Source organism: Magallana gigas, chromosome 1 (genome assembly GCF_963853765.1).
Source record: "Magallana gigas chromosome 1, xbMagGiga1.1, whole genome shotgun sequence".
NCBI lineage: Eukaryota > Metazoa > Mollusca > Bivalvia > Ostreida > Ostreidae > Magallana > Magallana gigas.
Genome location: NC_088853.1, coordinates 10,476,405 through 10,499,780, shown reverse-complemented (window position 1 = coordinate 10,499,780; position 23,376 = coordinate 10,476,405). Strand labels below are relative to the sequence as shown.

At 33.2% G+C, this 23,376-nt stretch overlaps 1 protein-coding gene and 1 long non-coding RNA gene across 2 annotated transcripts; one reads left to right on the top strand and one right to left on the bottom strand.

Annotated features, from left to right (window-relative positions):
* Window positions 1-4,829: 4,829 nt before the first annotated feature.
* LOC117685520 (uncharacterized) lies at window positions 4,830-8,881 on the top strand. The gene is made up of 6 exons (XM_034459952.2): window positions 4,830-5,661; window positions 5,779-5,841; window positions 5,934-5,987; window positions 6,078-6,143; window positions 6,228-6,293; window positions 6,498-8,881. Exons 1-6 carry the CDS (start codon window positions 5,338-5,340, stop codon window positions 6,564-6,566), a joined length of 642 nt encoding a protein of 213 aa, XP_034315843.2. The 5' UTR covers window positions 4,830-5,337; the 3' UTR covers window positions 6,567-8,881.
* Window positions 8,882-15,916: 7,035 nt separating this feature from the next.
* LOC117687095 (uncharacterized) lies at window positions 15,917-22,815 on the bottom strand. Its single transcript, XR_010713287.1, has 4 exons — window positions 22,582-22,815; window positions 22,302-22,367; window positions 16,371-16,492; window positions 15,917-16,043 (listed from the first exon to the last, which is right to left on the bottom strand). It is a non-coding gene; the product is annotated as an uncharacterized lncRNA (long non-coding RNA).
* Between the last annotated feature and the right edge of the window lie 561 nt (window positions 22,816-23,376).

The window sequence follows — 23,376 nt, the reverse complement described above, 5'->3', positions numbered from 1 at the left end:
TGACGCTCATCTTATCATGCAACGACTTGGAAAATTCAAGAAAAAACGTATTAATGTCATCGCCAATACTAATGAACGATACGTCTCTTTTACAATTTCAAAATTAAGGTTTATAGACTCTTTTCAATTTCTTACAACATCTTTGGATGTGTTGGTGAAGAATTTGAAATCTAGCGGTGTACAACATTTTCAACAATTCAATGAACATTTACCCTCCGATTCTTGTAAAAATCTTTTATTAAGAAAGGGAATTTATCCATACTCATTCATTACAGACAGTTCAAAGTTTTTAGTCAATAAATTACCCCCCAAACATGAATTCTACAATACTATACGCAAATGTCACATATCAGATGAAGAGTATGAGCATGCGAAAGAAGTTTGGAGAGAGATGAATATCCAAACAATGAGGGAATATCATGATCTATATATACTTTGTGATGTATTACTTTTAGCGGATGTTTTTGAAAGATTCAGAGATATTTCCATGAAAAGTTTTGATTTAGATCCTGCACAGTATTACACCCTCGCTGGTATGTGCTGGAGTGCATGTTTAAAAATGACTGGTGTGGAGTTAGAATTACTTACTGACATAGAGCAATATCTGATGATTGAAAAGGGTGTGCGTGGTGGTGTGGCAATGATAACATCACGTTTCGCTGAAGCTAACAACCCCTATATTGAGCAGAATTATAATCCAAGCAAACCAAATGTTTACCTTGGATATTTTGATATGAACAACTTATATGGTGGAGCTATGATTGAGTCCCTCCCTGTTAGGGATTTTAAATGGCTGAGTGCGAATGAAATATCAGAGCTTGACATTATGAATGTAGATAAAAATGCGAAAAATGGATATATCTTAGAGGTCACACTTGAATATCCAAGTCATTTGCATGATGTACATAATGATCTACCATTAGCACCGGAATCGTTATCTATCAAAATTGAAGATCTATCTCCTTACTGCCAAGAACTGTATAAGATTTTTCATAAACAGAAAATCGAGGGTGAGATCTCGAGAAAACTTGTTCCTACACTTCGAACAAAGCACAAATACGTTGTTCACTACAGAAACTTACAATTCTATCTTCAACAAGGACTTATTCTGAAAGATATGCATAGAGTAATAAGCTTTGAACAGGAAAACTGGTTAAAACCCTACATAGAATACAACACGAAGATGAGGCAGCAAGCTCAGAATGAATTTGAAGTCTCTCTTTACAAGTCTTACAACAATATAGTTTTTGGGTAAGCATTTTCAAAATTATCTATGTACAGATTGTCATATGATCATAGTTTTCTGACACTATACAGTAAGATATGTTTATTTTCGTTTATCATTACAGAAAAACCATGGAAAATATCAGAAATAGATTGAACTTTAACTTAGTTCATACAAAAAAAGGGACTGCAGAGATTGGTTAGTAAACCAAGTTTTGAGAGTTTTACCATCTTCAATAGCGATCTTGTGGGAGTGAAAAACAAAAAGGTCAAGCTTTTACTGAACAAACCAATCTACACTGGGATGAGCATATTGGATCTTTCCAAGCTTTTCATGTATGAATTCCATTATGGCTTTGTCAAAAAACAGTATAGAGAAAATGCAAAGTTACTGATGACGGACACTGACTCTCTATTTTATAGGTAGGTATAGTTATTTCTTGTGATAAAGTCTGTTAACTAATTCAGACGATCATTGTTCTTCACCTTATTTAATTTTGTAGATTTGAAGTTGAAGACATGTACGAGGAGATAAACAAGCATATGGATTTGTTTGACACGTCAAACTATCCGAGAGATCATCCTCTGTTCAGTGAAAAACACAAGAAAGTTGTTGGAAAGATGAAAGATGAAACGGCATCTCATCCAATTCTTGGATTTGTTGGTTTACGACCAAAAATGTATTCATTCATTGTTTACGATGAGAAAAAAACGCAAGTGAAGAAAGCTAAAGGAATTTCCAAATCGGTAGTCAAAAAAGAATTAACTTATCAAAACTACGTAAACTGTCTAATGGACAGTAAATTGAATAGACATTCAATGAACTCTATTCGAAGTGAAAATCATAACCTGTATTTAAAGAACATCAACAAAATTTCTCTGTCACCGTTTGACGATAAACGATGGTGGTTGGAGCCTAACGGCATTGAGGGATATTCATATGGACACTATGCGACCAAAACTCAAATCGATGAATAAACTGTACAATATGTATTTTGATTAAATTTATTAGCATATGAATGTAAACATGTAATTAAGATAGAGACGTTTGATACAAATCAGTGTTCTGTATTTGAAATAAACATAAAACCTTCGTTCCAACAATTTATTTTACTTTGATTTACAATAAATAGTTAAGCAAAATCGCTTAATTGGAAATAAATAATTAAGGATACAACTAACAATTCCGTATCTGGGAAAGTAACAATCAAAGTCAATATTCTTAATATGCAGAAAGTTGTTTAATTGGATTAAATGAGTAATGGAATAAAGCATGATATTGTTTACAATAGCTCTCCAATTATCACGTTTTTCGTTGCAGAGTCATTAACGTTTACTAAATGAAAACAGTAGGCAATATATAAAGTATAAAATGGAAGAGTTTTTATCAAGAGAGTATACACGTATAATAATTTGCCTAAGATTTATCAATACTGTGTTAACATATCTTAATATTTTGACTTTGCTATCGTGAAAGGATTAAATATGTTGGCAATTAGTTTTCCATAATTTAAAATCAAAATAATACACAAATTAATTGATAAATCTTAATACAGTATACAATTATATGAGCACATAAAATGGGTAAAGTAATGAATACTCGATCAAGTCGGAAGTACGCTACAAAACATTAGGTCAAAAATTAAAAAAAATTGTTTGCAATTGTCAACCTGTAATTTTTAGAATGAATGGATAGTTTTTCAATTTTATAACAATATTACTTTACTGCTTCCTATTGAATCACAAATAATAGGTTAAAAGGTTTGTCGCATATATTTTAATGGGTAGGATAGTCAACTGCAAACAAACATTTTAATTTTGACCTTACCTTAAGGTGATCATTTCATGACACATAGACAGTGATAAATGTCAACCATACGATTTGTTATTATTTCTAATTGTTGTTTATCTGCATTAAGTTCTTTCTTTTTTCTATCGATTCCTTCCAGAAGAACATCTGCTGACGACGTAAGTTTAACTGTCTCATTAAGTAATTCCACCACGGAGGAAGGTCGCAATGAGTGGATGGAACAAATGTCGGCCATACGATTTTTGATTATTTCTAATTGTTGTTCGCCTACTTCAACTTCAATTATTTTTTTGTCAATTCCTTCTAGAAGAACATCTGCTGATGACTTAAGTTTGACCGCCACATTCTGTAATTCCACCACGCAGGAATGCCGCAAAGATTGGATCTTGTTAAAATAATTAAAAATAGGGTAACTTCTTCCGCTTCTTGGATCGAGTATTAATATTCTTGATTAACACATTTCCTGAATAAATGATTTCTATCTACAGCCAAGATGGTCATGAATCTTAAAAAGCTCCCCCATCTTCGTTATCGTCTGATTCAACAATTGTTACCTTCCTTTTTTTGGGAAGGGTGATTCTGAGCTATATTAAAAAAATAATAATAACACTTGTGGAATTTTACCTATCCGACATTCATGTATATCAGCTGTATGAATTATTTAAACGGTTATATACATGTATCTCATCGTCTAAACATAAAGACAAATTTCAAGAAAACTTACCATTGGTGGACTCGGGGGTTGTAGACTTTTTACAAAGTCTCGCACTGCTGTAATCTCTTCCCCCAAACCTGCCATTGCTAGCATGACCTCCTCGGGGATGGAAGTCGATGTTCCTTTTGCATTGTCTGTCAGGAAGAAACAGAAAAGAAAAATGTTAAAATTTTACATTAAAGTATCATCAGGAACGTAAAATCACTTTAATCTAATCTTAATTTAATAATGGATATATTAATGATATAACAGGTAAACGTAAAAGTTTTACATGGTAACATATCAATACTTTAAAAAATTATAACAAAAATAATAAATAAATAAATAAAAACAAAGAGTAGTATCAAAAATACCAAATAATTTAAAAATCATGAATATTTTAGTTTACGTTTTCTGGATAAATTACCATATAAAACAGAGGTTTATTTAATAAGGTTTATAACTTACTTTGAATGTGGAAGTAAACTTTCCGGTTATAATAGCTCATCTTGATAGAGTACTGTCCTTTTCTAATTCTTAGAGAATCATTTTTCTCTATGACAAACATAGGTGTTTCACCATCATCATCAATTTGCTGTGAGAAGACCGCTCTTGCATTCGAAGCCATGACTGCTTTTAGATGCGTCGTCAGTGTTTGAACTTTTTCATATATATATACACTCTCTAATAACCCTTTCAATAATAAATTTCGGTTGAAAAGTTCAAAATATAGCAAACAACTATTTCTTGTAAAGAAGTAAACAGCTTTAGTCTTGCAAATTTTGTGACTCTTGATTTTGATTACTCAGCATATGATATATAAATTATAGTTGAAAAGTTCAAAATATAGCAAACAACTATTGTCTTGTAAAGAAGTAAACAGCTTTAGTCTTGCAAATTTTATGACTCTTGATTTTGATTACTCAGCATATGATATATAAATTATAGTTGAAAAGTTCAAAATATAGCAAACAACTATTTCTTGTAAAGAAGTAAACAGCTTTAGTCTTGCAAATTTTATGACTCTTGATTTTGATTACTCAACGTATGTAAGGATGTGTATTGCCAATTACCCTGTTGTTCGTAACCTTTGCCTTTTTTTTTTCTTTTTTTTTTAAAGATTATGTAAACGTAAACCATTTTCTTATTTTGCTTGGACTTACCAAGGTGGAGTTCATAGGTTGGTGAAATATTATGGTAATGTCAGACTTCGAACTTTTTATATATACAACTGATGAAAATTTGATATGATAGATATTTTTACACAATAAAGTTTTAATGTATATAATAACTTCTCGACCATTGACTCGTCCTTGAAAACAGTACTGTCTGATAAACAATATTTCAGCATTAAATTTTTAATTAAAGCTAAATATAAGATTGAAAGATTGCAAATTAAGAACTTATTAATAAAGAAGTAAACAAAACATATCAAGTTATTAAGTTCAAAATATATATAAAATCGTAAAATTAAATGGAATTGAACACAAACAGACTGTTTTATATAAATAAATATATATATATCCCATTATATCTCATTTAAATTGAAACAATAAAATCGGGCTCGAAATTCATTAAATGCGAAGGAACACGCCGAAGTGAAAAGAAAATGGCAAACATGAACATGTGTACCGTTTCTTTCATTCTTATCATCATGCTGTTTGCTCGCATGCATGGCAAGCCTTTGGACTCTATTTGTGATAGTGCTGGAAAATGCATGTGGAATGGTGGAGGATGGTACAGGGGCTGTATTGATGACATCCCCATCCTTTACTTTGATCGCTTCGACGGCGATGGACTCTTGGATCTCCGACACTGTTCAGTACAAGTTGTGGCGATTGAAATTACACCATTAAGGTGTAAGGACCTGAATCAGCATGTTGTTACAGATAGTGGAGTGACATTTTATTTGGGAGAGGCAAAAACCGAATGTGTAAGCATTTGAGTATTTTCTTAAACGGGGGGGGGGGGGTCATGTTTCTCATGTTTTGGTAACTAATACATAAAGACATTATAGAGTTAGATAAATATCTGCATAACAATTTTGCAGCATGTTTCTCCCTCCACCGAGGTCCCTCATCAGACTACTCTTCAAAGCATCGACAACAGTGAGGTAAACAAAATGAAAATATAATCCATTTCTCTGCTTAAAAAATAAAAATGATATAGTAAAGTTAGACTAATTTCTAAATTACATTTTTACAGCATGCCTCTGACACTTTCCCTCCCACTACAACTGGAAGCGCAAGGAATAGTAAGGTAAAAATGAAAATAGAATACATGTTGATTTCTTTGAGTGACTAATAGTCATGCTAAAGTTAGACTAATTTATGAATTACTATTTTACAGCATCCCTCTACCTCCCCAGCCATTGCCAGCCATGCCATCACCTTTGAGAGCACACAGATTAGGGAGGTAAAGAAAATATTTATTGTTGTTTCTTTGGGTAGACAATAAACATGGTAAAAATAGACTAATTTATAAATAACAATTTTGTAGCATGTTTCTTCTTCCTCCTCTATAATTCTCCATCCGACCACCCTGCAGAGCATAAGCAGCAGTGAGGTAAACAAAAGGAATATAATCCATTTTTCTGTTTAACAAATAACCATGGTAAAGTTATACTAATTGATAAATTACAAAGTTAAAGTAAATAACTTATATGCCTTTTACAAAAGACAAAAGGATGTATTTCCAATCAGAATAATACAATTTAATCAAGAATGGATTATAAATATCATCATAATTATATATTTATTTACTTTGTAGAGTGAAAATGGGAACGACTTCACTAATGGAAGGACCTTCACCATCATTATAAGTAAATATTTGGGTTAAATGTTTTTTATTTACCTTTATACAATTAGGTAATCAAGTAACTACATAAGAAAGTCTTCATTATATTTCAGCAGTGTGTATTTACCAATCAGGTTTGGCATTTTTATCCTGCCTGAGTTTAGCTGTGTATGCTTTATACAGACGCTTAACTTACAATAGCATGTGGAGGGGGATAACTGGTTAAATGTTTTTTATTTAACTTTATACAATTAGGTAAACAAATAGCTACATAAGAAAGTCTTCATTATATTTCAGCTGTGTCTATTTGCCTGTCAGCTTTGGCATTTTTATCCTGCCTGAGTTTAGCCGCGTATGCTTTATACAGACGCTTTACTTACAATAGCATGTGGAGGGAGATAACTGCAAATCTTCATACTGAAGAAATACTTGATGAAAATCTGTGAACTTTATTTTAAATACACAGCTTTATATGTGCTGTTTTTTTGCTTGTAGGTGTGGCTGGCTTCCTAACATTTATTTGCAATCAAATCATTATTATTAAGAGGAAAGTAACAGAGATATATGATATTTTCAAACACATTTATATTCAACTGAAGATTTTTGTGAAAAAAGTATTTGAAGTTAAGCAGTCAAGTAAAAAGAAATTGAAAAATAAGTCTACTCAGCCAATAAATCAGAAAATATTACCCCCAAGAACTAGAAAAAGAACACAACGTTTTGGCATCGACTATAGTGTGTACTAATGGAAATCTGTCAAGTACTTAAGGAGATTCTACACATTAGATTTTATATGAATAATTTGATCATGGAAAAAGAACTGAACTTGATCTAGGAATGGATATAAATTCAAAATGCATCAAATTTATAGCCAAATATTATTTTTGTTAAGTAAGTACATTTTATCTAAATGTCATTTCATCTGAAATTCTCCCTGCATTCAATTACAATAATTGTATATTTCAATTTTCAAACATCACATTTTAACAATTTATCATATTAAACCATGATGTATAGAGTCACCTTAATGTATGGCTAAGTGTACCTCTTGTGGTTGAGGAAACATGAAATGATTGCTGATATTATTTGATAGAAAAAACCTTTACAAATCTATTCCACTGTTTTTTTCAGCAAGTTTAATAACATCCATCATTTGCATCTTCATCTTTTGTATCGTTCATCATTGTAAACGTCATATACGGCGACAGCATAATTTACAAGCAGACATTTTGGCTCACTATATTGATGATGACGATGAACTAGAAATATACAGATACGGAAATAGATTAGGGTTCGGAGAAATTGATTCAACTTCTGAATCATTGTAGTTTGTTTGTTCAAAAATGTACTTTCTTTACTTTAATTACATTCTCAACAATTTAAATTTATATATCATTCTTTATACTATTATTGTGGGTGCATAATTTTAAGACTATTTTAAATGTTTAAGCAAAATTAAATTTTCTGTTGACACATTAGTAGGTTTATATGGAAATGTGAATATATGTGAGATAAGTAAACAATGATGAAGGATGACATTGCTTGTTTACTCATACGTTTGTGTCTATATTTTCCGCTTCATGCTTAATAGTTATAGCTCATTGCTCTTGCAAGATTTGTTCTTCAATCTTTTATACTTGTATGCTTTATATCTTATAAAGCAAAAAGACCTAAACTTGGTCAGTTGTATCACAATTATTATTTTTTTTTTACATCCTTATATTCACTAACTACTATATTCAAATGCTTAATCTGCTCATTTTTCCAAAGTGTTCTTATAACTTCATATCTTTCCATATATACACAATCATCTAGTATGCTTAATTAATGTTTTGATAAATACTTCTTTTCGTAGTTTATTAATTGTATGAATTCTTATCAAAATTATATTTAAGTTCCGCTAATACATGTATTTTAGTTTTGCTTATTTTCATTTTTGTTTCAATGTTGCAAACAATCATTTTATGTAATATTGTAAAATTTTGTTGAATTTTTCATTTTCATTTCAGTATTATAAATAATCATTTGATGTACATTTGTGATTGATAGTGATTTTATGTATTTTTATTTTTTTACATACATGAGGCATGGAAACTTTTTTTTTTTTTTGTTTATGATACAGTTGATAGTGAGTTTATGTTTTTATTCCAGCATTATAAATAATCATTTGATATACATTTGTGATTAATAGTGATTAATGCTCTTATTTTATTTTTTGTTGTTATTTTATATACATGAGGCATGTTGCAATAGACATTTTTATGATGCAATTATACAATCATTTTATGTACATTTGTAATTGTTGTTAATTATATATATTTTTGGTTGTTTTTTTTTTTTTTTTTTTTTTTTAGTTTTTTTTTAGTTTTATATATACAAACGATGTACTGATATTAATGTTCTTTAGTATTGCGCTAATAAATGTTAAATGATTCCTGTTAGCTGGAGTTCTGTTTTATGGTAGATCTGTAAGAACATATAGTAAAGTCTAAGCCTTTTGCATATTATCATATGGGGTGGAGTTAGATCTTGAGCCTTTTGACCTTATTTACATTTTTCGTAGATGTTATATATTACAATAGGCGAGGTTGATTATGCAGAGCAATCAAGCCTTTGACTTAATTTACATACTTCGTAGACATTATATAGTACAGTATGCTAATCGACACTTCAAGCCTTTTGACTTAATTTACATATTTCGTAGGTATTATATAGTACAGTAGGCGGATGACATTTCAAGCCTTTTAGTTAATTTACATATTGCATAGGTATTATATAGTACAGTAGGCGGATGACATTTCAAGCCTTTTGAGTTAATTTACATATTGCATAGGTATTATTTTACATAATTATGCAGAGCCTACAGTGGGTGGAGTTGATGTGTGCTAGTATCACCACCCCCCTACTACTCCAGGCCTGTCGAACGGCAGCTGCCAGGTCATCGTTGGTCCTCAGATTATGAACATTTCTATTAATTTCGTGTTTCATTTTTTTCCAGCAATGTTCAATAATATTTAAGTCAGGACTTTGGGCTGGCCATTCAAGTGTTGTTGTTATTCCCTCTCTAGTCACGAAATCTTTCAGTACTCTCGCTCTATGCACAGGCGCATTGTCGTCTTGAAATATATACTGATTGTTAGGAAAACGCATGGCTACAACAGGCCATAAGTTGCTAGCAATAATTAGGGCCCCGCAAGGATTTGCGGGTGCCCTATAGTAATCACTCTGTCCGTCTGTCCTTCTGTCCGTCCGTCTGTCACTCTTCCGTCCACAAATTTCCTGTTTTTTTCTAATAACTTTTTTTATGGTTGCCCAATCAAGTTCAAATTTGGTATGGTAGTTCAGTAGGCAGAAATACATATTTTGATGCTAAGTTTAGTTCTCTATGTCTTCTGGTTTGGAGCTGGGGTGGTGGGGTAGATTCCTAACTATGCATAAGAATGAATGGGCAAAGAGAGATAACTGCTGAGAATGTTACCATTGTATACATGGAAGTTAAGGTCAATTTTGAATGATGTGTAGTATTGTGTACATTCTTTGAAATATGGATTTAAAATATAATATTCATATTTTTTTTTGGTTAAAATACCGTACACAATGATTAATGATAATTTTATTGAATTCAAAAATCAGGATAAGATATCCTTTTTCACTATTTTATTTTTTAATTATTTATTTTATTTTTTTTTCTGCCTTAATGCTGTTAATTTTAACAGGTAATCAGATAATAAGCCCATTCTGTCATTTCTGAAAAAAAAAAATCTTATTGTAAAGGACTATATATGGTTTGAGCCTAAAATGGCCCCCTAAAATGAACATTGTCATTTTACTCTAATTCTTCGTTTTATTTGTACAAAGATACATTTGAAGTTTTTTCATAATTTTCATTTTGATTTTAGTATCCACAATTTAAAAATATGACATCATAAAGTTTAACTTTTCCCGCCATTTTCTCATTTTTAGCATAAAACGGCTTGTTTTTAGGTAGTTTTTCTTTAAGGAAACATTGAGCGACTGCTTGAACAAACAAAATATTTTCGCCAAAGATATATCTATCCAATACTCATAAGTGACAAAAAGTTCATTCTTGTTCAAAGAGTCGCTCAATATTCCCCATTCGAAAAAACATAAGAAAAATATCAATTTTTGATTGATTTTGATTAAATTATAAAAATAGCGTCACTTATGACGTCATATACTGCCATTGAGTGCATATAAATCAAATAAATAGGTGAAAAACATATTTCATGTCAACTCTTTTATAAAATAACACAACAAATTAATGTACCTGAATCATTTTAAAAATAGGGAATTTTGGGGGCCAAATTTGACTAATATCATATATAGTTCTTTAGAAGAAAAGGATGAGAGAGCAGAACAATTAATCCCCTGGGATTAATTATCTTGCCTGCTGCAGAAAATTTAGAGGCTTATATCTATCTGTCATATGAAGATTAATGAACATCTTTGTCTGCACTGATGTTTGTTTTGAAGCAAATTAAACTCTCATTCCATGAGCTGCACCCTAATATTTTTACCCCTCAGTTTAAAGGATGGTATTTGATAAAGAATATATTTCATTCTAGTCCAAATACTTATATTCTGTAAAATAAAAAAAAAATATGAATTACAATAAATTAAAAAAAAAAAATTATTAGATATACCGGTAAGTTTTTTTCTTTCTTTTTTTTTTTTTTTTAATGGATGTTTTGGTGTTGTTGTTGTTTTTGGTTGCTATGTTTATATTAAAGGAAACTTAAGAATAGTACCTGAAAATGTTCCTTCTGTAAGCCCTGATTAAATTCAATAAATGAATGAGAGCAGGATAATTAATCCCCTGAGATTAATTATCTTGCCTGTTTCAGAAAATCTAAGGTCTGCATGTCTTTATCTGTTATATGTACCGATATTACTGTACACATGTGTCTGCAAGTGATGTTTGTTGCATCATTGGTATCATTGCATTGGTATCAATTCTTTGTTTTTTTAACAAATTTTATTTCATCCCATGTTAACCCCCTTTATCCCGTGGATATGACTCATTGGATATTTTTTTGATATCCCACAGTTGTGACTTTACAATGGGATTTGCATAGGCATAATAAAGTAAAATAATGTGGAGTTTTTTAAACAGTGTAAACATTGATTGTGGTGTATAAAACATGGGATTAATAGATTCTCATATGATTTGTAGTACAATATGATTTTTATCCAACTTGTGTGTTTTATCCCCTCACTAAGGCTCAAGAAAAAAACACTTTAATTGTTGGATGAAAATCATATCCAACTACAAATCATGAGATCCTATATATTCCAGTTCTTTACATCTTCTGCCGGGCATTTATTTTTCATCATTGTTAATATAAAGAGGATGGAATTCAAAGTTTTTTTCACTTCTCTATATTAATTGTCATAGCGGGGCCCTTCCTGACTGGTCAGTTTTCTAGTTTCAATATATTTTTCGGCATTTATGTTACCGTCGACAATACATAAAGTACCTACACCGTGAGCTGTTATACATCCCCACAACATCAAATCAAGGCGCCGTCCAGGAGGGGTGCAACACAAGGGGGTCCCACTCTTCACCATCCTGTCGCCATACATACATGCGTTGTTCTTCATCAATCATCACCTTACATTCATCACTGAATATTATATTATTCCAAAAATCATCGACAGTTTTGTGTCTGTATTGTTTACACCAATTAACTCGCTTTTTCTTGTTCACTTCACGAATCCGGAGTTTTTTCTTTACAAGCCTTCTCCGATATCCCCCTTTTCTCAAAATTCTTTTTACCGTACTTTCCGACAGTCTACTAGCTCCATTCTCATTGGAAACATTCGTGAATTCAGTCAAAGTCCTTCGACGATTATTTTTCACTAGTCGAATAAGTTGCCTTTCCCCTTGGACACTACACTTACGCGGCCTGCCACTTCGATTCTTGTTTTCTGTAATTCCACGTCTTTCCTGTCGCTTTAAAAAAACTGTATATTGTAGATATTGGTCTTCCTGTTATTTCTGATATTTCTTTTAACTTTATATTACCTCAGTAAACTCAGAACACACATAGCTGAACTAACTACATTTTTAAGCATGAGACATGATATAATTATTAATTAATTAATTATTAATTAGAAATGCTTATAAAGCAGATATTAGGATAGAAAAATGATTTTGCTACACATTTGAATTACATTCTCTGATAAACAAATCTAATACATACTTTGCCTCGTATTTCCACAAGATCTTGAGTTTTGAGAAGCATTTTCTCAAAATCTGTTAAGTGACTCCGCAGGGCCATGTTTGCTTCATCCACTGACATTGATCTGTTTTTGTAAGCTTCAATACTACAAAGGAAATATTATGAATAGTATTTTAAATTATTCAATATTTACTAAGCATTGGATTTCTAAAATCCAAGTTTAAAATAATCTTCACATAAGGCGTTAAACAATATGCATGATTCAAAATTTGTACTTAGGAAATAGATTTACCGATGACCTAAATTAAACAATTAAGTCAAGATTCATTTTTAATTATCATACTATTGCTTAAAAGGTTTTACCTAAGGCATTCTAACTCTCCTGGTCTCCTTCTGTTGTACAAAAGTAACCTTGCCTCAGCAAGTACAACTGCTTCTCGAAATACAATTTCATTGCTGTTGTTTGGTGTGAGGTCTAAGTTCTTTATTTCCCTTACAAGATAAGCTGCTATTTTCTCTATATCAGATGGATCGGGGAGCTCTTTTCTCTTGTTGAAATGCCTCACATCCAATGTAATTCTTGCCAGCTTTGTCACTTTCACGTTCCATTCCATTCTTAGCAATTGTAAAAATTCACTGGCCTCTGTTTTTGCTTTGTCATTACCCTCCTTGATTCCGATTCCTAATTTTGCATTTGCTAATCTACTTAAATTGTAGCCTAGCTTAATTGCAGTGCTGGGATTTTTCAAGTCAGCATTTTCATCTTCTTCACAAGCTTTTACTGCACAAGACACAACTCTATCAAACTGTTTTGGGGCTTTAAAATAGTGCATGGAAGCAGAGGGGATTTGCGAATCTTCTCTAAGAAGGGAAAGCAGCTTTGCCGCCAATCTCATTCTAAAACTTGTAAAGTTTTTTCTTCTAAGTTTGTTTCCAGCATTTTTCAGAAGCCATATGTTACCTAAAACTGTGATAAGATGGTCTCCTTGAGCTATTTCAGTTGTCTTGTCTCTTATCATAGATGGGAAAACTTCTGTTTTTAACTTGGTTGACGCTGAGGAAGAAATTTTACCTGCCATAATCTTGGACTGAATAATAGCCGCGCCCTTTGAATCAATATTCTCTTGGATAGGACATGCGACCATGTGTTTTGTGATGTTTTCCAGGACAATCCATTCTTGACAATTCGGACATGGTCCGTAATCTTTGACATTGAATTGATTCGACTTTCTGCGTCTGGTCAGCAATATTTCCCCTTCTTCTTCTGCAAGAACTCTTTGATTATGATTGTTGTTTCCTTTGTTTCTAATCAGAGTTTGTAAGTTCTTTAAACGCTTCTTTAAGTTTGACCTATATTCATTTTCTTTTACTTTGTCTATCTGTTCTTTTAAGTCCAAGATCTCCTTCACCTCCTTTTCATTTCTATGCTTATGTTGAAGATGAGTTTGTATATTCGTCACCAATTTATAACAAAACATGCAAGAATGCACCGTATCATAAAGTCTACCATGTTTTGAATTGCTTGAATTCTGTTCATATTTCTTCGAATAAATCTTTGTATTTGTCTCATCCAAAATACATTTGTTTGGCAATATATTGCGTTTGAATGGAACACTTGATGTTAACAAATCTGGATTTTCACAATTGTCAGGAGCATGTTTGTATGGAGCATGTTCTTCAGGAGCATGTTTGTCTGGAGCATGTTCTTCAGGAGCATGTTTGTCTGGAGCATGTTTGTCTGGAGCATGTTTGTCAGGAGCAGGAGTATCTTTTGGAAATTCCCATTCATCCGACACATCAGTAGTGGTATATATGGTGCTCTACAACACACTTTATAGTTATATAGTAAGAACCGCCCAATTTACTCTATATTCTTACCAATTATGCTAATAAGATGAAAGGCTTTCTCTATATATTAATACCAAAGGCTCACAATAGTCCCACCCACTCAGAAAGGCTTACACTATATATTTATACCTAAGGCTTATAGGAGACTCCACCCTCTCGGAAGGCTCACCCTAGGCTTACTCTTAATACCAAAGGCTCACAATAGTCCCGCCCACTCAGAAAGGCTTACACTATATATTTATACCAAAGGCTTACAGGAGACTCCGCCCTCTTGGAAGGCTCTCCCACGTCACCCACAATTTATAGTTATGCGTCTTTAGACTCCGCCCTCTCGGAAGATTCACCCTAGGTTTACTCTATATAGGTATACTAAAGGCTCACGATAGTCTCCGCCCACTCAGAAGAATATTCTATTTATTTATATAAAAGGCTTATAATAGTGTCACCCTTTAGAAAACATTCATAAATAGATACTATATGTCAATTTATCATTTAAAATCATGGAACCAGAGAGTGACGACATGCGTAAATTAGCTCCTGGGACCATTCAATATAAATGGCAAGTGATAATCTACTCTTCTGTAAACCAAGATGATAAATGTTCTGTGTTGTTGGAATCTGAATGGTTTAACAAGAAATCTGATTGTATGTTAAACTTTGAAGAAAACATGAAGAAAGGATATGATATCGTCGATTGTTTTTCTTCAAAAGAAGTAATTGTCAGGAGAAAAATTTTGACCTAAATACATATTTTTAAGCTAATGAAACTTAGTCAACCATGTCGCTTACACATACAGTATTAATGTTTAGATTTTTTTTGTGATGATTCATTATGCTGACATTTCACAAGATGGATAAAGAAAACAGGTATTTTAAATTATTTAACCAGCTTTGCATTGAACAATTATGGCAAAATATAAGCGAGCTATCTTCAGAGAGATGTAATGGATGTGAAATTGACCACCCATCTCAAACTGAACATTCATGTTTAATGGACTCTAAATATATCAAACTTATACTTTGAATTGGCTTTCACCAAGCTGGACCCAGAGAAAATTTATAGTGATTTGCTGGAAAAATATAAATGTGATCAACAAGAACTCATAATTTTTTGGAATAACATGAATGTCTACGTTAGTACGGACATATGGAAGCAGTTTTTGTTCACAAATTTGGAAAACGACGCTAAAGACTACAGTTTTTAAAAATGACTGAGAAAGAGAAGTTTTTAGAACAGTACTATTATGATATTTCTAATCCAGCAGCTTACACCACACCATCCAAACTTTATGACGCTTTGAAATCAAACAAAGAGTTTAAATTTAGTAAATATTTTATTAAAAAATGGTTACAAAAACAAGACGCCTATACATTACAGCGACAAGTTCGACGACCGACTAGAGTTCCAAACATTAGAGTTAGTGGACGGAATGTACAATGGAGCATGGATCTTATGGATGTGCAGAACCTGTCAAAAGAAAATGATGATATTAAGTACTTACTAATTTTGATTGACACTCTTTCTAAATATTTACGTGTGGTGGCGTTACGTCAAAAAAGTGCAAAAGATGTATTAAACGCCATAAAATTGGTATTTGAATCTGGAGTAAAAAGTAATTCTATTAGAAGTGATCGTGGAGGAGAATTCAAAAACCGTTTACTACAAAAGTTTTTAAAAGAAAAAGGAGTACGACTTTTTTTTGCCAATCAAAATTCAAAGGCGTCAATAGCAGAACGAGTTATACGAACAATACGGGGACGGTTGTTTAGATATTTTCAAAAAAACAGAACTTACCGATATATAGATGTCCTTCCAGATATTGTTGAAAATTATAATTCAACCCCACACAGGAGTCTTGGAGGATTAGCACCTAAGGAAGTCACTTCTGACAACGAAGCAGATGTTTGGGCTCAACTCTATTTAAAAAAGAAAAATCAAAACAAAAGTGTTAACCCAGTAAAAAAAGAAAGAAACAGGAAAAACATTAAGTTTAAGGTTTAAAGTAAACGACCTGGTGAGATTATCCCATTTGAAGCATATTTTTCGTAGAGGTTACAACCAACAATTTACAGGAGAAATTTTTAAAATTGCAAAACGATTTCACATGCAGGGTATACCACTGTACAAAGTAAAAGACTTTAATGATGAAATAATCGAAGGTGATTTTTATGAAAATGATTTGCAAAAAGTGCACAAAGAAGAAGACAGTTTATGGCTAGTGGAGAAGTTAATCAAAACTAGAGGTACTGTGAGCAAGCTCACAATTGATACCCCCCGCTAAGAAAAAATTATAACTCATGTTTTTTTTTCTATTATAGAAAATATTGGATGAATCTATTTCATCGTCCATTTTCTATAAATAACAACTGCTCTATTTTTTAAAACTGTTAATGCTTATATGAGTACACAAACCAATTTCTATTCTTTAAATTCCATTTTAGTTCAAGTTAACTGTTAATGCATGATAACATTTGCATCCTTATGTTAACAAACATGACTCGAATCAAACGAAATTCCACATGTCAAGCAGCCACTTAATATAAACATTTTGAATTATTGGTATACTGAGCCTGATTTTTTTTTAAACAATGACCTTGAACTTCCTCAATTGACCTTTGGTCAAGGTCATGACACACTCTTAGGTTATAAGCATTCTAGATGTGAATTAAGAACTTCCAATATTTGTCCATTAGAAAGATATGGACTGCACACGAGTTTTACACTTTTCTGCAAATGACCTTTTGCCTTGCCCAAATGACCTTTGGTCAAGGTCATGACAAGCCCTTAGCTCATAAGCAATCTTTGTGTGAACTGAGAACTTCCAATGTTTCTCCATAAGAAAGATATGGACCGAACAAGAATTTTGCACTTTTTTCTGCCATTGACCTTGTCCAAATGACCTTGGGTCAAGGTCATGACACACCCTTAGGTCATAAGCAATCTTTGTGTGAAGTAAGAACTTCCAATGTTTCTCCATCAAAAAGATATGGACCGGACACGAATTTTGCACTTTTTTTTGTCAGTGACCTTGACCTTGCACAAATGACCTTGGGTCAAGGTCATGACATACCCTTAGGTCATAAGCAATCTTTGTGTGAAGTAAAAACGTCCAATGTTTCTCCATAAGAAAGATATGGACCGGACACTAATTTTGCACTTTTTCTGTTGGTGACCTTGACCTTGCCCGAATGACCTTGGTTCAAAGTCATGACACACCCTTAGGTCATAAGCAATCTTAGTGTGAAGTAAGAACTTCTAATGTTTCTCCATAAGAAAGATATGGACCGGACACGAATTTTGCACTTTTTCTGTTGGTGACCTTGACCTTGCCCGAATGACCTTGGTTCAAGGTCATGACACACCCTTAGGTCATAAGCAATCTTTGTGTGAAGTAAGAACTTCTAGTGTTTTTCCATAAGTAAGATATGGACCGGACACGAATCGAACAGACAGACGGACGGACGGACGGACAGACGGACGGACGGACAAGGTGATTCCTATATACCCCCCCAAACTTCGTTTGCGGGGGGTATAAAAAGGAAAAGAAAAGGAGAAACTGAATGGTTTGTGAAATTCCAGTCTTGGCCTGATAAATTTAATCAGTGGGTGAAGGAGTCTGACATCGTAGACGTAAGCAAAAAATAATGGAGAAGTTCATATTTGCAAAATCTTCTGATTCTAGCGAATATTTTCCAGACAACAAGTACTATGATTTTAAGATACATCTTGATAGATCAATAAATTTACAAGGCTATTGGAAAGTTGGAATAACTGAATTTTTTACAACGGCAAGTCCGACAAAGACAAGCATGGACAAAAATTCAAAACCCATTACCACATTTAACAGAAAACCAGTTTATGTGTACACAAACATTTGCAGCTTTTCGAGTGTTCACGGACAAGAACAACCTTTATTGCGAATCATTCATGCGGATGCTTCGTACGGATGGAATGATAAATTTGATTCGGTTTATTATTTTCCTGTAAGAGTTCCAGAGATATCCGATATACATATATATTTAAAGGATGACACTGGATCACCAGCGACATTTATTGACTCAGACGTTTGGGTTACACTGCATATGCATAGATATCCTTTCTGAATATGGATTCTACTGGAAAATTATATGTACCAGACGCACAAAAGTGGACAAATTTTTACACACAGATAAACAAGGGGAACGTGAATCCTTACACAGATTATACCATGAAAGGTTACCAACGTGGAGGTGGTTTAAGAAACAATACATCTCCATATATGGTGTCCATTGACAAATACGCTAAACAGTCACTTGAAGGAGAGGTAAAACCTAAAATACAGATGACATCACCTTCAGAACAGGTGGTTGAACAAGCTAAAAGTGAAATAATTAGAGAAACGACCAAAAAGCGTAAACATCAGAAGAAACATTCCAGTGAGAAATCGACACGCAAAGGAGGAGAACGCCCTGAGAAGAAGAAAAAAAATGTTAAGCTTAATTCAGACGTTTTTGGAGTTTATTAAAACAAAATGTCAGTGTTATCAGCGGAAACGTTCAGGGAAGCAATGCAAAGTCAACTTTCTCTTTTTGATATGCCACCCACACAAACAGCAGTGGAAAACATTTACTTTCAAGATGTACGACCTATATCTCAGATTTCAGACAGTTCGCCAATTGAATTTCAATTATCAGCTCAAAATGGGATGGACTACATTGACCTTAAGAGAACTCGGATTTACATCAAACTAAAGGTCATGAATGGAGATAGTGCATTACAAGCTGCAGATATAGTTGGTCCAGTAAACTTGTTACTGCAGTCATTGTTCAGTCAAGTTGATGTTTCTATGCAAAACAAACCAACAACCAGTTCCGGTGCGCATTATCCATACTTGAGCATGCTAAATTCTCTAATTCACTATGGGACTGATGCCAAAAACTCGCAATTAACCTCACAATTGTGGGAAAGCGATCATCCAGGGGAATTTGATGATGTCGATGCAAAGTCTGGTCGAAATAGTGGTCTTTTAAAACGTGCTGCTTTCATCAAGAGTAGTAAAAGTATTGATCTAGAGGGACCTATAATGCATGAATTGTTCCAGATGGATAGATATATTTTAAATCAAGTAGGTATATCTCTAAAATTCTATCAATCTCGACCGGAATTTTGCCTCTTATCGACAACTGCAGCAGGCAAAAATTACAAAATCAAGTTAGAAGATGTCATATTGCGTGTATGCAAATGCAAGATCAATCCAGCAGTTATACTAAGTCATGCAAAAATGCTGGAAAAGACAACTGCCAAATAAATATCCCTACAAAAAAAGCATTGTGAAGATGTACAATCTTGCCCAAGGTCTTCACAACATATCTTTAGAAAACCTATTTTCTGGGACAAGGCCGGATCGACTTTACATCGCTTTTGTATCTTCAAAAGCAGTAGCTGGAGACTTTACTAAAAATCCATTTAATTTTCAACATTTCGACATCAGACAAATTGGCCTCTATAACGATGGAAACCCGGTGGGTAATAGTCCAGTGAAGCTCAAATTTGATACAGCAAATGGTGATAGCATTGCATCTGCTTTCGTCATGATGTTTGATAACAGCGGGAAATGGCTGTATGATGGAGGAAATGCGATATCTAGAAAGCAATTTGCTGAGGGAGGGAATGTAATCTTTTGTTTTGATCTAGAGCCAACATTTGAACAAGGTGAATACCTCACATTACTTAAACAGGGAAACGTTCGTCTTGAAGTGCAGTTCGGGAAAGCACTGACCGAGACAGTGACGGCCATAGTTTGGGGGCAATACTCTGGTCTCTTTGAAATTAACCAAGCAAGAGACATAATAATGAACTGAGCAATGACAGCACTTACAAGTCCTCAGTTGGAGTGTATGATCACTTGTGATCTATTGATGAAATCTGACATTGTTGGCGTTTTTCCGTCTGATCGGATCACTAGACTCCAAGCTAATCAAGGATTAATTGTTAATACAGATCCTCATAACCGTGAAGGCCATCATTGGATAGCTGTGTACAACGTGAATAATGAACGCATTGAAATCTTTGATAGTCTTAATAACAAGATGCTGCAAAAACATATAAATTTCAAACATTTAGCTGATCATGTTCCTATAATCATAAACAACAGAGACATTCAATGTACAGATTCATATCTATGCGGCTATTATTGTATTTGCTTTCTATTTTTCAAAGTTAGACATATGTCTTTTGAAGTGTTTTTGAGTTTGTTTTCCAACACATGTAAAGTGAATGATGCCATTGTACTTGAATTTGTGAAGCGTGAATATTCTTTATGTTTGACTAACCATATGTAACGTCTTTATTTAATCGTATCAAAATAAAATAGATTATATTATAAATTAGTGTTTTTATTCTGAGTATTTAGTTGTTGTGAATCCTTTGACGATGGCAAGTTCTGAAATGGAAAATATAGCTAAGTTTAAAGCTAACAGTAACATCATTGCAAGTGGGCAATCTCATGCTGGAAAAACTACATTTGTTTTCTCTCTAATGAAGAATCTTGCTGTGTTTGAATCCAACATTCAGCACATTCTTTATGCGTATGGAATGTGGCAGCCATTGTTTGAACAAATGGAAATGGGATTAAAAAACATTACATTTTTTCACGGTATTCCAGACAAAAACGTTTTAGAGAGTTTCTCAAAGGACTATTCTAACATTCTGTTGGTGCTTGATGATGTTATGAGTCAAGGAACAAGCAGTCCAGAGGTGATGAATTTATTTACTACGTACTCACATCACATGGGAATAACTGTATTATTTCTCTTGCAAAACATTTTCCCGCCTGGAAAATGCATGCGAACTATATCGTTAAATGCTCACTACATAATTCTTTTTAAAAATAATAGAGACGAACAGCAAGTCAGAACATTAGGAAGACAAATATTTCCCAGCCAATCGAATTACTTTATGGATGCCTATAAGAAGGCAACGGGAAGAGCACATTCTTATTTGTGCATTACACTTTATCCTGGTACTGACGATAAACACAGGTTATCTACTAATATTCTTCCAAACGAAGAGACTGTATATTACCTTCCTATGTAGAGGGATGACTACCCAAGTTAAAAAGCATTTAGACTATTTAAAACTTTTAACTTCAACTCACATCAAGCAAAGGAGACAGTTAATCAATACTATTTCAGACGAGCAGTTATCTGTGCTATCGGAAGCCATATTTAACGTGTTAAAAGGAGTGTCTCCACTGTCTAACGTTAACAAGAACAAACTTAGTAAAAATAAAACGATTTTACGGAAATTAGTTGATCCAAAACTTAACAGGAAATTTAAAAAATCAATCCTTAAAAAGGTTCAAAACTTAATTCCAGAGCTGCTTAGACCAGTTATTCAATATTTTGCACATAATGGCAAAGGAAGTGGTAATGGTCCCACGAGAAAAGTACACAAAATTGATGGAAATTTACGAGAAAAGGGTGCAAAATCAAAGTGAGGAGGATCATATTCAGAGCAAAGGAACCATTAACCTAAATATTACTGACAAAAAAGATGAAACTCCAATTGAGGCGAATAATACCGCTATTGAAGAGGAAAATTCTTTAAAGGACAATGACCTAAATCTTTTATCCAACACAACGGGATCGAAAGAAACGCGATCCAACCCAGATGTCATATCACCCTCAAGTGACGCGAAAGACGATGTAATCTTAGTAAGCAATCAAACGCAATAAAACAACTCACCTGACGTCAGTCCAGATTTCGCTGTATATAAATCCATTTCAAAGATTACTAAGGCTCGCAAACGATCTGAGAAGAGAAGAAAAATTACTCTAAAAACCTGGTTAAAACTTTGATAACTTCAGATATGGAAGAGGAAGAAAAAACTCACAGATGTCTTGAATGTCGTAAAAGTTATAAAAGAAAATCGGATCTAAACAGGCACATTAGATCAAAAAGAGCAAAATACACATGTCCGGTATGTAACCATGTATTCAACAGGAAGGACAATTTTGTTACTCACCAGCGACGGTTTCACAATAATATGCCATCCCGTCCTGATAGAAGGAATTTCAACGTATCGCCATCAACATCACATCAAATAGGTGGAGGTTCTGAATTGACTGAAACAGACTCTCAAAAACAATTAAGGAATGAGGATCAAGCTGAAAACAATCATGAAATTGTACGTGCTTTGAATGGTTCTGTTAATTCCATTAAAATATACCCAAGAGATGTGGAAAAATTTGACATGCTTGTATTTTATGGTAATATTAAGGAGAAAGTTCAGGACATACTTGTATCATCAACCCCACTCAGTAAAGGAATTAAATGGTATTTAATGACTCGAGTAGAATTTTCTCGTGAAAAAGAAGGTGTGTATGAATCTGCCAAGCCTCATTTTCGAAGCCTTACTTATGCTCACTTGTTTGCGGAAGATTTTAATATACACCATTTAAACGAAGCGTTTCAAAAAATGTTTACTTCTAAAGAAGAATTCATTATGAAAGGTTCAGATTGGGTTTTATCCAAAGTTCTCTACGTTGAAGTATGTTTTGTCCATTACTTACCTCTAAAAGGCGGAAGTTACATTGCAGCACCACCCAGATTGCAACATAGCAAATCTTTAGTTAACATTAAAAATCGAGATCAGAAATGTTTTCTTTACTCGATTTTGGCAAAACTTTACCCTGCAAGACATAACCCGTCAAGAGTAAGCAATTATCATCAATACGCTGAAAGACTTAACATGAAAGGGATACATTATCCAGTTAAATTGTCGCAGATAGAAAAATTTGAAAACCAAAATCAAGTGTCG